Here is a 16,766-nt window from a genome sequence, read left to right on the forward strand (position 1 = left end):
AGTTTGTTACACTTTTCTGCAGAGCTATAAATAACCTCCTCTTCCCAGCCAGCCAAAGCAAACACTGGCCTCCCTCTCTGTGCCCAGAAGGCTATTGAACCCCAGCACCTGCTCTCCGGGATTTTAAACCTGGGTTTTGCTTCACAGGTCTGACCCTTCTTCAGGGATCCCCTTTGAGTTCTCTGGGGCCGGTGGCTCCTACATCAATGCCATCTCCTCTGGTTACAATCAGGCCACTGTAGTCTCCATACTCTAAGCTCTTCCCCCGCACCCCCCCCACCCCCCGCCTTTTGCTGTTTATATTCCATGTTTGGGAATATCAGGACCTAGATTTCTCTAGCCCTGGAGGAAGTCACCAGGCTATGAGAAATTCCCAGCACTACATCCGACCTCAATCTGCCAACCTTTCATTCAGCTGACCCGTGTTTACCAAGAGCCTACAGAAGGAGCAATATGGTGCGATGACGTGATGGCCGGCCGGGCACAGAAGGCTGGAAGGCCTCCTCTGCCCGTTTGAGGTCCAGCTGGAGAAAAAAGCATCTGTACACTTGAGGACACGGCCAAAAAGCCCCCAAATATATATGCTGTCATTTTTTTTAAAAGTCACTCAAACAGAATGTGCAATACAGATCACTGGGGCTGGGGGGAACAGAGGCGGCCCCCGCTCCCAAGGCAGGCATCAAGGTGCTTCAGAAGACAGGCAGAACTCAGTGATGCAATGGAAGGGGAGGGGGCCAGCGGTTTCACCTTCACAAAGGAGTGACCCCCAAAGGCTAAACTGGAAATTTGGAAAACTTCCATTTCACTAACAGTTATGCATTCAAATTCTTTGGTCTTAAATAAAACCCACAGCTCTTGTGGAAGAGGAAGCACAAAAATAAAAATTGCTACTAGACATTTCTCGGAAGAAATATCTATTTTTTGAAGTTCATGAAGAAAGCATGCAAAGTTCTACGATTTATTAAAAATACTGAACTACTTACTCTCCTAGACTTCGGTCACAAAAGGTAAATGCATTCGGGAGAAAAACAACAATATTCAGTTATAGTACAAGAACTTCAAACAAAATAGAGCATGCCAAAATGCTAGCAGTGAACTTTACACTCTGCTGTCATTTAATAGATGATTGATTTCATTGACAATTGAAACTCACTTAATTTCATCGACAAGGATGTGTGTTTGCATTAAGTTTCACATTATAATATCTGCACTGTAGCAAACATATGAAATCACTTTAAAATGTACCTTTTAATGGTTTTTCTACTAAGCTCCCCACATACAAATGATCACTGCAAATGTGTTAGTACACAAAGAAGGAATAATTATATGAAAGAGATGATGTAAGAAACCAAGTTTTCTACCTATCAGAAAGCAGAAAATCGAGCTCCTCCCATTTTATGGAACATTATCTCTGGGCTGGAAGATCCAGATGGTCACCAGTCACCTGTTGATGCCACACAGGCAGGGCCCATGGACATCAGGGCAGAGGAACCACAGAGCCCGGGGAGCGAATCAACAGTAACTGATATGAACGACGAGTGTCTACGTGAAGAGACGGTAAGACGGACGGAGCAGCAATTGTTGAAATGCTGCCGTTAAGGTAAGGCTTATGGTAATGGTTCCTCCATGAAACAAGTGTATTTTAAAAGATGGTTTTATAAAACCAACTCAAAGAACAAACTACATATTTTCATGCTGTCCAGCACAACCCCGGAGTGAAGGAGCACCCAGAGACCTGGATCTCACCTCTTCAGTCCTAGAGCCCCCAAGACTAAGGGATGAAAGGTTTTTCAAACTTAAATCCCCTCACCTCTTTCTGTTCAACCTGTAATGCCGATTTCAGAATATCTCGGAGCTGTATCAACTGCCTTCTCTCTTCGTCCTGGGCCTGTTTGATCTTTAAAAAAATATAACAAAGCAGAGAAAGTACGGCTGAGGTGCAACGAGACGGTGGAGCTCATGGTCATTTCTCAACAACTGCAACCTTCCCCCCGACTCCAAGACGGAGGATAGAGTGGGAACCCCGTTCCCCAAGCTGCGTGGGGGTGCTCCAGGGCAGTCACGTTCTGGGCAGCGCGGCATATAAACACGAGATTGCACGGGATCAATGTTTAAATCCAAGTGCATAGTGCATACTTACGACACTCACGTGGGAGGATAGTTACTTACTGTGTGAAGGTCTGTGGAAAGTGTTTCAATGGAAGGTTTGAGGCTTTCGACTGCTTTCAGTCCATCCTGGAAAAAACTAGGAGGAAAAAAGAGCATAGGCTGGGTTTCATAAAAGAGAAAACAATTTTGTTAGATGGAGAAAAAAGACTTCTTTAAAGGAAATGGCTGAGATCATGATGTAATTCCTGGGGGGGGAAAGACTAGGAACCTAGGAACCAAACCTTAAAATATCAGGCAAACCACGAACAAAGTGATGTTCAAAACTATGAGCGATGAATTGAGAAGGAACCACAATAAGCCTGCTGCTGCTGCTAAGTCACTTTAGTGTATCTGACTCTGTGCGACCCCATAGACAGCAGCCCACCAGGCTCCCCCGTCCCTGGGATTCTCCAGGCAAGAACACTGGAGTGGGTTGCCATGTCCTTCTCCAATGCATGAAAGCGAAAAGTGAAAGTCAAGTTGCTCAGTCGTGTCCGACTCTTAGCGACCCCATGGACTGCAGCCTACCAGGCTCCTCCGCCCATGGGATTTTCCAGGCAGGAGTACTGGAGTAGGGTGCCATTGCCTTCTCTGGCAATAAGCCTAGTGTCTGTGATTTTTCCTGGAAGATTCAGATGGTCACCAGTCACTTGCTGATGCCACACAGGCAGAGTCTGTGGACACCAGGGTAGGGGAACCACAGAGCCCAAGCGAGAGAAACAACCATCTGAATAACAAGAGTCAATGTGCCTAGGTGCTAAAAGCTACTTATCTAGTGACGAACAGAGCAGAAAAGGTTGAAATGCTACCGTTTCATATAAAATGAACCCTAAATTCTCAGTTTATAGTGGGAAAACAGGACTCTCCCGACAAATCGCAGCAGAGGCTTGGGTTCAGAAGTAGAAGAGTCAGAGGCCAGAGAAGCACAGGGTGAATATAAGAGTAAGACACTAAATTAGGCTCCTTAACAGGCCACAGCTAAGTGGAAAAGACAAAGGACAAAGATAAAAAGCAAGCTGGCTTAAATGCACACGGATGGCCGTGTGTGCAGAGCAGGGAGACGTGGTCAGAGAACTTGAGATCAAATATCAAAAGGAACATTTTTAACACTCAGAACCCAGGGCTCATAAAGTCACTTATAACAAGCGATTCAGGAATGAGAATGGAGACTGGACGAGTTTTTTCTGCAGCTCGGCCTCTGAGCCCATTTGAGGGGCAGCAGAGGCTTCCGGGAGCTTAGGCGAGGGTTCAAAACCTGTAAGAAGGCCTAAAGCGCCCACCTCCAAGCTCCAGTCCACTCTCCTTGCCCCTTATTCACTTCTCCCTACGCCTCCGTGGCCACCCAGCCATCCCTGCCTCAGGCCCTCTGCACAGACTGTTCTTCCCTCTGAGGAGGCCCTGCAGTCTGCCTTCTGGTTTACCTGCTGGTTCCCACTCACTCTCCAAGTCTTCAGCTAAATACAGTCTCATCAGCAAGGTGTGCCACACTCCCCTCCCTTCAAAGAGGCCTCCTCACCAGATTCTCAGAGATCCTGTCTCTGGCTTCGAAACACTTGCCACAACTGCCGTTATGTGTTCATTGGGGTAACAGTTTAAAATATAGTTCCCCCATCAGATCCGAAGTTCTGGGAGAGTGAGGACACAGTATCCGCAAAGCCTGGCACATCTCAAGCGCACGATATTTGCTGAAGGAAGAAATTAATGAAGGAAGGAAGGTGTCTCTAACTTCTGCCGGTTTACTGGGTACCAAGGAGACTATCTTCAAAAAGTGACCTGGGGTTCACACGTTTCTTTCTTTTAAACTCAGCAACAGTCCTGTGGGAATTTCCTGTATCAAGTTTGCAATTAATAGGAGGGGCTGTAGAAACAACACTGCATGGCACTTAGTACAATAACTCCAAGGAGGGAGGAGGAAGGAAGGAAGGGGGAAACACACACATGGCATGCGGGCCACAAACCATGACGAGCTGGTTATTAGGAAAGAGGCTGGGCTATCAGCATTTCTTACTTTAATCTTTAGATATTTGCGTAATTTCACTTTACATTCTCATTCCTGCATTTTGCCTAACTTGTGTTTTTTTTCCCCTAAATATAGAACATGCTTCTGGTAGAGCAATTGTGTCCGGGTTATAATGACTTTTCCACGTGTCTGTTTCCACTGCCAGGGCAGAAATGCCATGTCTTGCACGTCCCTGTGTTTCCACTCTGAGCACAATGCCCGACCCAGAGCAGCAATTTTAAACTGAAAAGGAAACTGGGAAGCACAAACACAGGAACGAGAGGGCAAACATCTCTCTCCTGTCATGAACTCATTTGGTTCTGACGTTTTGTCTGAGTTTTATTTTTTTCTTGTATAACTATTCCACTAATCAATTCAAATTCTTGTAAAATAGGTGAAGGCAAGAGGTGATGGTTGGGGGGCAGGGGGTGGGGAGGGAGAGAAGGAGGCAGAGAGGGAAGGGAAGTTGAACACACACTAGTTTAGGGAGGGGGAGAAACATCACAGGGGATTGGCCCAGAAAGGGTCCTGCTCCCGGCGCGGGGCAGCAGGTGCTTGGCCCCGGAACCTCTGAGCCTGGCAACGGTCTCCGGTGCACCCCGCAGCGGAGTCAGGAGCCCAGAGAAGTGTTTCTCATCACAGACACCGTCCGCATTGCAACACTGGGCCCTGTGCTTGCAAGAATGATCCAGACTTAGATTTCATCGCTGTGGAAAGCCTTGCCAATCTTGACCATCTACCTAGAAAGCTCTTCCCCCTGATTTTCAAAACTCCTATCTTTTGTGCACCAATCCTTATTGAGGCATGTGTGTCGTGTCTATCTTCTCTGCCCTTAAGGGGAATGCTTCAAAACAAGGGGCCTCTTTACCAACTGCTGTCACTTCAAGCCTAAGTACAAACTCCCAGGCAGTTTTCTTTGGTTGAGCCTGTCAGCGCTTTCCCAGGCTTCCACAGTATCATCCATACTGCTGCTAAGTCACTTCAGTTGTGTCTGACTCTGTGCGACCAGAGACGGCAGCCCATACTACCAAATACCACATTTTGCTCTTTATCTAATGTTTTCTAGCCTACCTGATCAAATTCGCCAGGCTTTAATACCCCCATTGAAATTTAACCTTCATGTGCCCAACAAGCAGGGCGGGCTCCCCCTCCTAAGCCTTCCCACCAGCACCCCCTCACGGCTGATGGCCTCTGGCCCTCTCTCTCCTGGAGGGAACTTCTCCCGGGCACCAGAGAAGGTCTTATTCCATCTGCAACACCAAGGACATCAGCTGCCACTGGTCACAGAGGTTCCCAGCAGGTACAAAGAACGAGTCACTGCAGCGCTCATCACCACTGTCTAGAACGTCACCGTTTTTGTTTTAAAGACTGCCTAGTTTTAGATTCCACTAGAGAACAGGAGCCTCAGTCTTCAGCAGCAAAGGCTAGTAAGACACTGTCCAGGCTCTTCTAGGAACTGGAGATGCAAGTTCTTTCCTTACATGATATAAAAGGCATAGATCATAAGTTTATAAGACGATCAGCTTCCCAGGTGGCTCAGTGGTAAGCATCTGCCTGGAAATGCAGGAGAACAGAGTCTGATCCCTGGGTTGGGAAGATTCCCTGGAGGAGGAAATGGCAACCCACTCCAGTATTCCTGCCCAGAGAATCCCATGGACAGAGGAGCCTGGTGGGCTACAGTCCATGGGGTCGCAAAGAGTTGGACACATCTGAGCAACTGAAGATGAAGAAGATACTCTTCAAGAAGGCTTCTGGAGAAAGCAAAAAGGAAGAAGAGTAAAGTCTGTCTAAGCAGTTCTCAGGAAGAACACGCAAGTACGCTTCCAGGGAATCTAGGCTTCACCACGAGGCCTCTGGGCACCTGCAGAGACCAGCTGCCCCTGCTGAGCAGGCTGCCTCTGCCCTGGGGTCACCGCGCTCACCAGGCTGGGCCGTGCTCACGACGTGGAGACGGAGAGTGTGAAATGGGGACACGTGGGAACTGCCCAGCGGATAAACACGTGTGTGGCCACAGGCTCCTTCATCCAATGGCTGAATCACTCAAGCTCCACGTTTTATGCCCTCCAAATATGCATTTGAAAAGTCAAAGCTTCTCAAATTATTTGAAGAGCATGCAGTATTATACATGTGTATACACACACACACACAAGCTCCATCCAAAAAGGAAGTAATGGAAGACTCATCATTTTTAAAAGTTACTGAGCTCATGCCCATAAAAGGCCAACTCGTTCACTTTTCCACAAGTGGTCTGTTGCTAACCAACTGATTAGTTTGGGCAAAATAAAGGAAAAAAATAAAAAAGGAAACCCCAGAATAACTTCTTCAAAAATAAAATATCAGCAAGGAAGCGACCCACTTCCTAAATGGCCTCACATAAGGTTACGAGGAGAAGACTGAACAAGTAACTTGCATGATCATCACATAGCATTTTGAGTTTCTGTAAAAGAATTCATCCTACAAATTCTACAAACTGAGGGTCTTCCTATTTTCTGAACTCCATGCCGGGAGCTCTTCTTTTAACCCAGGATGAACCACACGACACATCTCCCTTTGCTGCTGGGCCTCGACTTCGGAAACACAACATGGCCAGAGGCGTGTTAAGAATTCCGAAGCCCGGCTCCACCCAATTCAGTGCAATTCATCACTGCAAACCGGGCCAAGGAAACGCGACATGGCCAAAGGTGAAAACGTAAATGTCACGGAGGACATCTCTGCAGAGGATATGCTGGGCGGGAGACACGACACATGAAAGGCGCCATCGCGGGCATGTGCAGGCAGCACCATGGTGACAAGAGGGAAGAGCCATGCGCAGGTGGGGCGGGCGGACGTTCTCACAGCGGCAGCTACACCTGAGCCGGGTCTCACAGGACCAGAGGCTGGGGGAAGGCACAGAAGGAACAGAACGGCGTTCCAGGAAAAGGGGACAGGAGGGCAAAGGGTATCAGTGCAGGGCACGGCCCATTAAGGGAAAGGCATGTGGACGCATGTAGGAACAACACTGTTGAGAGATTTCCACGCCACCCACACATCCCCAGGCCCAGGGAGCCCGGGCTCCAGCCCCCCTCAGACACGACCCCTGCACCTGAGTGGTCGCACAGCCACCCCATTCCATCTGGTCCTTCTCGGCACCCAGAGCAACCCCGTGAAAGCAGAATTGGATCGGGAGACACCTCCCTGACGTTCCCAATCAACTCCACTCCACTCTCGTCCTGCAGCAGCCTCCTCAAGGTCACAGCCACTCCTGGAGACTGTCACACCCCTGCTGGCTGGCTAGCTGCTGTGCCCAGTCCCACCGGTAAGTCCACACAGGTAGGAGCTCGGTTTCCTTCTTGCTGCATCACCTGGACCTTCTGTATCACTCTATGTCCTCCGGCACACAGCAGGAGCTCAACCAACACTTGCTGAACAAATCCTCTGCTTGAAACTTTGGGCGCCTCCCCATACGTGTGGGGCAGAATCTAATGCTGTGAACAAGACGCCAGGCTGTGCCCGCCTCCAGCTTTCCCACGCAGCTTCACTTCACTCACGAGGCTTCAAGTGGGCTGGCCTCCCTCCTGCCTCGAGACCCTGCCCCTGCCTGGAAGGTTCTTCCCCTGCTCCCCACCTGCCGGCCCCTCCGTGTCCTTCAGACCCCTGAATCCACATCCCTGAGAGAGACCTGCAGGTAACTCAAGAATCTGAACACCTCCTGTGGGCCAGGCGCTGTGCTCTGCCAGCTGGAAACCACAGCAAGGACGAAACAGAGAAGAAATCCCTGCCCTCCATCTCAATCTAAATTATAAATTAGGTCCTTCTGTTATATTCTCTCTCAGACTCTGGTACTTGAGAACACTTAGCGAAGCGTCCGATTATACGTGGGTTTGCCTGCGTCTCGCTCCAGCAGGCGCTGTGCCAGGGATGTACACCACCCTGTCTCCAGCATCTCAGGGGGCTCCTAAAACACAGCACACACCCAACAGCAGCAGCGAATGAGCCCACAGCCTGTTCACGTCAATGGTGAGATGCAGACTGAGGAACGGGAAAGATAATGAGGCCAAGAGATGAGGCCCGGGGTGTGGAGGGCTGACAGTCACCGCGAAGATGAGCACATAAGCAGGCCCCTGAACCTGAACGTTTCTCCCTCTCTCCCCAGACAGCCGCCTTTGCTTAGCACATCATCTGTTTTACATATCAATAATACATGGAAGTATTCTCCTAATTTAAGACTCTGCATTAACACTATCTCACTTCTCTTTTAACAAAAAGAACATCCAAGAATCAAACTAATTTGGCACTTTACCAAAAAAAAATTATATTTGATAAAGTAATGTAGATTTTTAGATTATTTTTTTAGTTTTTGAGATATAATTCTCAAACTGTAAAATTCAACCTTTTAAAACATGCAATTCAGTGGGTTTTAGTATATTTATTATTCACAAAGTTGAGAAATCATCAGCCCTGTCTAATTACAGAATATTTTCATTACCCCCAAAAAAACCCTGTGCCCCCTGGGAGTCATTCCCCACTCCTCTCCTCCCCTCAAGCCCTGTCTCAGGGGGTCTGCCCATTCCCGATCTTTCAAGTGGACTCATTCAGTCTGTGGTCTTCTGTTTCCGGCTTCTTTCACTTTGTGTGTTTTGAAGGTTCGTCTGTGTTGCAGCATGCCTCACTGTTTCACTCTTTTTACTTATTTACTAGTATTTTTTAAATACATGCATACTTTCCTCAGCGTAATACTAAAGATCTCCGAGAAGCTGCCGTAAAGAGAGAAACATCTGAAATACCATGATAATGAAGGAAAAGAACCAAGAACTTACTTGCATTGAGCGTGAAAATACTTGATCAGATTCTGAAGTAAATCCACTCCCTTTTTAATCTTAATTTCATTGACCTTCAGCAGATACTGTTTAAAAAAAAAAAAAACAAAACAGGAAATGTCATAGAAACAGAATATGAGCTGAACATGAACTTCTGAGGGCAGGTCACCTCCCTACCTTCTCTGACATCGTGTATTACGGGTAGGGCTCATGATAGATGCTTAATATTTTCTGAATGCCACAACTAAATGCTTCGGTTATTTTGGTGCCACATGAATTACCTGACCTTTGGGTAATCAAATACTTAGCTTTAAGTGCCAAGAACTCCCTGCAATAAAACAGCCTGTCTTTACCAGCTAGGGGAAACTTTTGCCCCAGTTGCATGGAAGAGTGAGGATGGTTAGAATGAAAGGGTTCCACCTTCTGGACTCAGCTGTCCACATCCCCTGTTCCAGGGCCCTTTCTTCAGGTAGGTCACCGTCTAAACACTAACTGCTGGTCTTCTGTAGTTAAGGCTTTGTCTCCACATCTCTGATATTGAAACACTTCCCCAACAGTTTAAATAAACATTGTGATTCTTTGAATTTAAAAAAGCAAAGTTTAAATTCAAATAAATTAAAATCATTTTTAACTTGGAGAATTCATTAACAATCATAAAACAACAGGAAACCCCAGGGATATATAGAACTAGTATCAGGATGTACATTTGCTCTTTGCTAAGAGTTTATAGAACAAAAGATCCCATAAATTCCCTGTCCCCTTCACTATCGAAATAGGAGATATTTACAATCCTGAGAATAAGTCACCTCTAAGGCTGAAAGCCCCCTAGAGAGCTGCTGACCCCCACTGACCACTGGCGTCTCAGCTATAACCTGGGAAACTCGCCTTCAAGTGTCCTCCTGCCCGGCTGCTCTGAAACGGTAACTACATCATTGCCTTTACATCCTCATCTCCCTCCTTTCTGATACTTATTCACTGTTAACTAAATAAAGATGTCTGGCAATGTAGCAAAATGGTTAGATGGTTAATGAGATGTTTGGCCATGCGTCAATGTTAAAATCCATGTGCACTTTGACCTGGAAATTCTACTTTCGGGTATTTATTCTAAGAAGACAATCATAAAAATTTACAAAGATAAATGGAAAAGAAGGTTCATTGCAGACTTGCCTGTAAAAGTGAAAAATGGCAACAGGCCAAATGTTATGAATGGGGAACTACAGTGTGGTGCATCCATAGAAAGAAGGGCTGTTAGTAATCAAGCCAATAAAGCAGAGACTTCCTGATGGCAAAGATGTCTGTGGCACACTAGTGAGTGAAAATAATCAGAATACAAAGCAGCAGTAGAGAATGATCCTGGTTATACACACTGTCTTTAATGTATGCGTACCAGGGACATCTGGAAGATGTGCCACTAAATGTCAAGGTGGTTACCTTAATAAGTAAAATGTGTAGTGACTTTTAATTTCTTTTATGCATATACACATATATACATGGGCTTCCGAGGTGGTGCTAGTGGTTAAGAACCCGCCTGCCAATGCAGGAGACATAAGAGACACAGCTTCAATCCCTGGGTCAGGAAGATCCCCTGGAGGAGGGCATGGCAATCCACTCCAGTATCCTTGCCTGGAGAATCCTCATGGACAGAGGAGCCTAATGGGCTACAGTCCGTAGGGTTGCAAAAAGTCGGACACAACTGAGCGACTAAGTATGCATGCATGCACACATATACACACACACATATACACTGACCAATGTTTTAAAGCACATATTTTTACAATCATAAGAAAAGCAAGAGCAGATCTCTCATACATTCTCTATTCATCTGTATTACCGATCTGGCATACTGAATGTCTTTATAAAATTCATTTTGAAGAGAAAATCCCACAGGTTTAGAATATAAACACCTGAAAGTCACTTCTCTACATTAGATCCGAGGCAACTAAAATGGTAAACACCTGAATAACGTCGAGCATTTACAAAGCTCTAGGGCTTCAGTTTGAGGAAGCGGTTGAACGATTTTAAAGCCACTGTAACTCCAGCAGTCTTCACTGAGGGGCCAGGTTCTCGGGGACTGCTTTTCAGACACGCTCTCTTTCCAGCCCAGGTCTGGCTGGTCACCGTCTGCAGCTTCATCAGATGAGTCTTGCTCTGCAAACTCCGACCTCACAGCCCACTGGCCCACCTCCACTTTTGTGTCTGCACACAGGGCTGGGCCCTGCCCCAGCCAGCTCTGAAGAGCGGGGACCCTGTGACACTCAGCACAGCCTGGGGACCCGCCCAAAAGACGACTCATGTGTGTGACTTAGTGGTGTCGAGTAGATAGAGCCCTTCCAATAAAATAACCCTTCTGACAGTCCTCACAGCCCATTCACCCAGACAAGGACAAGCCCCAGTGCTGGGTGCACGCTGCAGAAAGCACACCCTCACCACGAGGAAATGCCAGTAACACCCAGGCTGAGTCTCTCGTCCCTAAACGTACTTGAATAAGCAGTCCTGCAGAGTTCAGGTCAACGGCTTTCCTCCTCACTAGCCAAAGAGAGAGCACAACCTGAATTCACACACAGGCCCCTCCAAATCCACTCTCCGTGAAACACTCTACTTCATTTTATCCCCCTTCAATAAAAGCAACGCCCTGTGTCTGCATGACGTGCAGCAGTTTTGCTTCCTCATCCCTGTCTCCTGTCGTCCGGGCTGATTTCTCCAACACTGTGCGAAATGGGCTAGACAGGTGTTAGTCTAAGTGATGCCTGCTGTGATAAAACAGCATGTGGATAAAAACATCCACTCTCCTGTCTACAGGAACACTTTGAGCCTAGTTACACCTTTCTAAATATTCATGTAGCAAAGGATTCACGTATTCAAAGTAGCAAAGGAGAGACAGAGGAACAAAACAGACCTAAGACATAAAAAAAAAAAGTAAAAGAACAGACTTTTTTGATGTTACTATCGCAACCACATACACAGTAACATCAAGTGTGAATGATTAAAGAATCCCATCAAAAGGCAGAGATTGTCAGACTGGATAAAAAAATCATGACCCAAATATAGGTTGCCCACAGGAAACACACTTCAGAGCCAAAGATATGAGTAAGTTGAAAGTAAAAGGCTGGAAAAAGAAATCCCATGCAAACAGAAACCAGAAGAGAGTCGGTGTGGCTGTACTAATATCAGACAAACGTCTCTCGTCCCAGGGATGGATTCTCCTCTGTGGACCACTTGGTGTGCTCTGGGAATAGAAAGTCATTTAAATACACTCCTAAGATACACGTATGGAAAGGCTAGGTGCTTGCTGTAATTAACAAACATCCTAAAATCACAAAGTGCCTTTTGATGAGCTTTGCTGTGGACAGCTTACAGGGAAAGGAGAGCTGGCTGAACCGAGCCTTGGTGCCTGTCACAAACGTCACCCCTGCACGGGCACACTCAGCACGTACGTCCGTACTGCTGTGGGGGAACACAAACGCCACCAAGCACGGATACTCCACTGCCGCTGCCTGGAGGCAGGAGCCCTCGGGCGAGGGGAACTGTTTTCAGGAGCTGTTTCAACCAACAGACCTCCAAGCAAGGCATGAAAAACAGGCTGGAAGCAAAGGCTTGCATGGCTGGTCTTGGGGACTTTCCATCCCTGAGCCTCCAGCAAAGAAAAGTTCTGAGTGTTGGTCCTGCCATTTTCCCCTCCCGGAGGTGAGGACTCAGGCTGCAGGTGGAGTGGGACAGAGGACTTCAGGCCTTGGGAGCATCCTTACCCCGAGCAGGTGGAGCCCAGGGTAGGGGTCGGGGGCGGACACTTGCAAAGGCAGGGGCTTCTGGAAACAGACCCTCACTCTCACAGAGGGGACCACGGCTGTTGGGGGAGGGGGTCTCACCACCCCGGTACCTCCTTAAAAGCACCTAAGGGGGTATTCTGGCTTCCCTGGTGGCTCAGATGGTAAAGCATCTGCCTGCAATGCAGGAGACCCAGGTTCGATCCCCAGGTCAGGAAGATCCCCTGGAGAAGGAAACAGCAACCCACTCCAGTAATCTTGCCTGGAAAATTCCATGGACGGAGGAGCCTGGTAGGCTACAATCCTTGGGGTCACAAAGAGTCGGACACAACTGAGCAACTTCACTTTAAGGGGGTATTCTAGCTGACTTAAAGCGGAGAAGAGGTGTTTCCAGGAGGATCTGTGTGAGGCAGAAAGAACCTTCTTCCAAGTTCTATTTGTAAGTCATGTCCGACTCTTTTGTGATCCCATGGACTGTAGCCCACCAGGCTCCTCTGTCCACAGGATTTCCCAGGCAAGGATACTAGACTGCATTGCCATTTCCTCCTCCATCTTTCAAATGAGTCTTTCCCTACCTTTAATAAATCTTGATGTCAGATTAATCTAATCCCACACTCCAGGAGCCTAAGGCTGCCTGAGAGGCAGAAAGTGGACAACAGCATCCACGGCACCTCGGCGCTGCCCTGAGGCCTCTTGTGAGCCCTGCCTGCCCACCTCGCACGCCCACCTCGCACATCTGCAGCTGGAAGTAGCGCCGCTCCTTCTCCATCTCCTCCGCGATCTCAGCCCCACTGATCTCCGTGCGGATCATCCCATGGAGCTTGGCGTGTTCCTTCTTCTCCTTTTCTATCTTGGTTCTAACATGTGGAAAAGCGAGAGAATCAGTCAAGACACCTCTAGACTGGGGAGTCCCCTCTGCGATCCTGACGCCCACCCTGGACACAAATGCTCCCTGAGATGTCTCAGCACAGGACGGACTTGAACTCACTGGGAAGAAAAGACGCGAATTGTCCCCAAAAATATCCGTCTTGGCCCTTTCTGTTGAGTACTGAACTCAGCAAATGCTTCCAAAGCAACTCCACTAGGACAGTGCTCAAGGTCACAGAGGACTTCTCTGGTGGCTCAGATGGTAAAGAATCTGCCTGCCATGCAAGAGACCTGGGTTCAGTCCCTGGGTTGGGAAGATGCCCTGGAGAAGGAAATTGACAACCCACTCCAGTATTTCTGTCTGGAGAATTCCATGGAGAAAGGAGCCTGGGGGGGCTATAGTCCATGGGATTGTGAAGAGTTGGATACAACTGAGCTCTAACACTTTCACAGTCACAGAAGGAAACAGATGACCTTTCCCGTTTTTAGGCTTTATTCCCCTCTGTCTTTATTTCCTGCTCGACTGTGCTCCTGAGTCCAGTGTGCAGTAAAGGGTACCAGCTGACCCCTCTCTGGAGTGTGTCCTAAGACAGGAGACCTGGATAACTACAAGTCACATCAGTTAGGAAGGGCTTGAAATACTAATTAGACTTTTATTCGGGAGAAAAAGGAAACTAAACAAAAGCCACAGAAAGCACTCAGAAGTGTCAAGGTTACCACCAAGAGAAGGGCAGAGACTCTTTGCACAGCACCCAAGGCAGACACCGACACCACACAAGCAGCACTCCTCAGAAAGTGTTCAACATGAAATGGGTTCCTCTGGGTCCAGAGTCCCCATCGTTTGGGGAGGGGGTATTGAAGAAGAGGCAAGAGACAGAGCTTCTAATTCTTGTTTTTTATTTGAAGCACAGCACTAGGCACGCAGTAGACAGTCACTGACTTGAACAGGTGAGCAGCAGGTGACCACCTGGTAGAGATGTTGCTGCAGTGACTCACGCCCCAGGAGGGAGTGTGACTGGAGGCCCCTGAGGTCACAGGACAATTACGCAGCCCCGAGGCGCCCCTGACGCCACCGCTACTGCAAAGGGCCTGAGATCCAGGCCAGACGTCGGTCACTCTCAAAATGGTCAGGTATGGAACTGCAGGCCAGGAATTTTAAAGATGTCTTAAAGCTATTTGTTACACATCACAGGGCCTCTCAGAATAATCTAATCTCACGTGTAAGTGGGTAGAGTGAGTTTTAAAATTTATCCCAGGATTGTTGTTATTTTTCAGTTGCTAGGTCTTCACGACCCCATGGACTGCGGCGCACCAGGCTTCCCTGTCCTCCACCATCTCCTGGAGTTTGCTCAAACTCATGATGATGTCAATGAGGTTATCCAGTCTTCTTGTCCTTTGTGGTCCCCTTCTCCTCCTGCCCTCAGTCCTTCCCAGCATCAAGGTCTTTTCAATGAGTCAGCTCTTTGCATCAGGTGGCCAAAGGATTGGAGCGTCAACGTCAGTCCTTCCAATGAATATTCAGGGTTGAATATTTAAGATTGACTGGTTTGATCTCCTTGGAGTCCAAGGGACTCTCAAGAGCCTTCTCCAGCACCACAATTACTCTGAGTTTTAAAGGGTGGTGCTCATTTGTCCTCTAATTCTGGGATTTTGTGAGTCCTCACCATATCTATGTGTGTCTTGATTTTATAGAATTTGATCTCATTCTTCTTTCAAACCATTTCCAGCAATCCTCCTCAGAGACCCCCTCACATTCCGGGTTCAGAAATGCACAGAAGCATTTTCTCTAAGGGCCGTGAGTCTGGCAGCGACAGCAGCTGAATGGAAGTGGGCAAACCCACGTCCTGCCCTTGGCTCAACTGTCTCTTGTGACTGACCAGAGCAAATCCTGAGGCCTGGTGTCCCATCTATAAAGCAGGAATTTGGATCCCCTTCTTATTTACTGAACTGAATTGGCACATGGATGCAGGACGCTAACAGCCCAAGCATAGTGAGTTTGGAGCCTCTCTGGGTTGAGCCAACCTTCAAAGTATTCTGGTTTAATAATCTGTGTTAATATGTGAATGTGCGCCATTAGAAAAACTCCAGAATCTGGAGTATAGAACTTTAGATTTCTAGGACAGGATGAGCACCAACGATTTGGTATTGCTTGGTGTGAGCTTTGTGATCCTCCACCTCTGAACAGATGCCTGGGGCTGGTAAAAACAAACAAACCCAATTACCTACATGTAGCTCCATCTGATTGCCAGGAGAAATACCAACAACCTAAGATAGACAGATGATACCACCTTTATAGCTGAAAATGAAGAGGCACTAAGGAGTCTCTTTATGAGGATGAAAAAGGAGAGTGAAAAAGCTGGCCTGAAATTCAACATTCAAGAAACTAAGATCATGGCATCCAGTCCCATCACTTCATGGACTAGAAGGGGAAAGGGTGGAAGCAGTGACAGATTTTATTTTCTTAAGCTCCAAAATCACTGCTGACAGTGACTGCAAGTCATGATATTACAAGACATTTGCTCCTTGGAAGGAAAACTATGACAAACCTAGATGGCGTATTAAAAAGCAGAGACATCATTTTGCTGACAAATGTCCGTATAGTCAAAGCTATGGTTTTTCTGATAGTCATGTATGGATGTGAGAGTTGGACCATAAGGAAGGCTGAGCACCGAAGAATCGATGCTTTCAAACTGTAGGGCTGGAGAAAATTCTTGAGAATCCCTTGGACTGCAAGGAGATCAAACCAGTCAATCCTAAAGGAAATCAACCCTGAATGTTCACTGGAAGGACTGATGCTGAAGCTCCAACACTTTGGCCACCTGTTTGGCAAAGATTGATTCATTGGAAAAGACCCTGATGTTGGGAAAGATTAATTTAGGCAAAAGGAGAATGGAGCAGCAGAGGATGAGATGACTAGATGGTATCACCAACTCAATGGATGTGAATCTGAGCAAATTCCAGGAGATAGTGAACGACTGGGGAGCCTGGTGTGCTGCAGTCCATGGGGTCACCAAGAGTCGGACCTGACTTAGCGACTGACCAACAACCGAGATATCTGAAAAGGCTTTCTTCTGAACACTTCCCACCTTCCCAGATGGCTTCATATAAAAGTTACTATTTCCACTGAGAAAACTCTATTACCCAATGCACAGCCATTACAAAGTAAACATGAGGCATTAAAACATGTTTTCT

The 16,766-nt window shown here is 47.3% G+C and overlaps 1 protein-coding gene across 4 annotated transcripts in view; it reads right to left on the reverse strand.

Annotated features, from left to right (window-relative positions):
* Positions 1 to 16,766, reverse strand: part of ASAP2 (ArfGAP with SH3 domain, ankyrin repeat and PH domain 2) — a 158,276-nt gene that overhangs the window by 55,681 nt on the left and 85,829 nt on the right. For 2 of the 4 annotated variants that reach the window (XM_027556112.1, XM_027556115.1), the window contains exons 6-10: positions 13,435 to 13,564; positions 8,944 to 9,029; positions 2,170 to 2,245; positions 1,811 to 1,897; positions 984 to 992 (exon numbers count right to left, since the gene is read on the reverse strand). In XM_027556112.1, coding sequence (XP_027411913.1) covers positions 984 to 992; positions 1,811 to 1,897; positions 2,170 to 2,245; positions 8,944 to 9,029; positions 13,435 to 13,564 — 388 coding nt within the window. The remainder of the gene's footprint in view (positions 1 to 983; positions 993 to 1,810; positions 1,898 to 2,169; positions 2,246 to 8,943; positions 9,030 to 13,434; positions 13,565 to 16,766) is intronic. The other 2 variants (XM_027556113.1, XM_027556116.1) reach the window with 1 other exon arrangement.

This window comes from Bos indicus x Bos taurus, chromosome 11 (genome assembly GCF_003369695.1).
Source record: "Bos indicus x Bos taurus breed Angus x Brahman F1 hybrid chromosome 11, Bos_hybrid_MaternalHap_v2.0, whole genome shotgun sequence".
NCBI classification, from domain to species: Eukaryota; Metazoa; Chordata; class Mammalia; order Artiodactyla; family Bovidae; genus Bos; species Bos indicus x Bos taurus.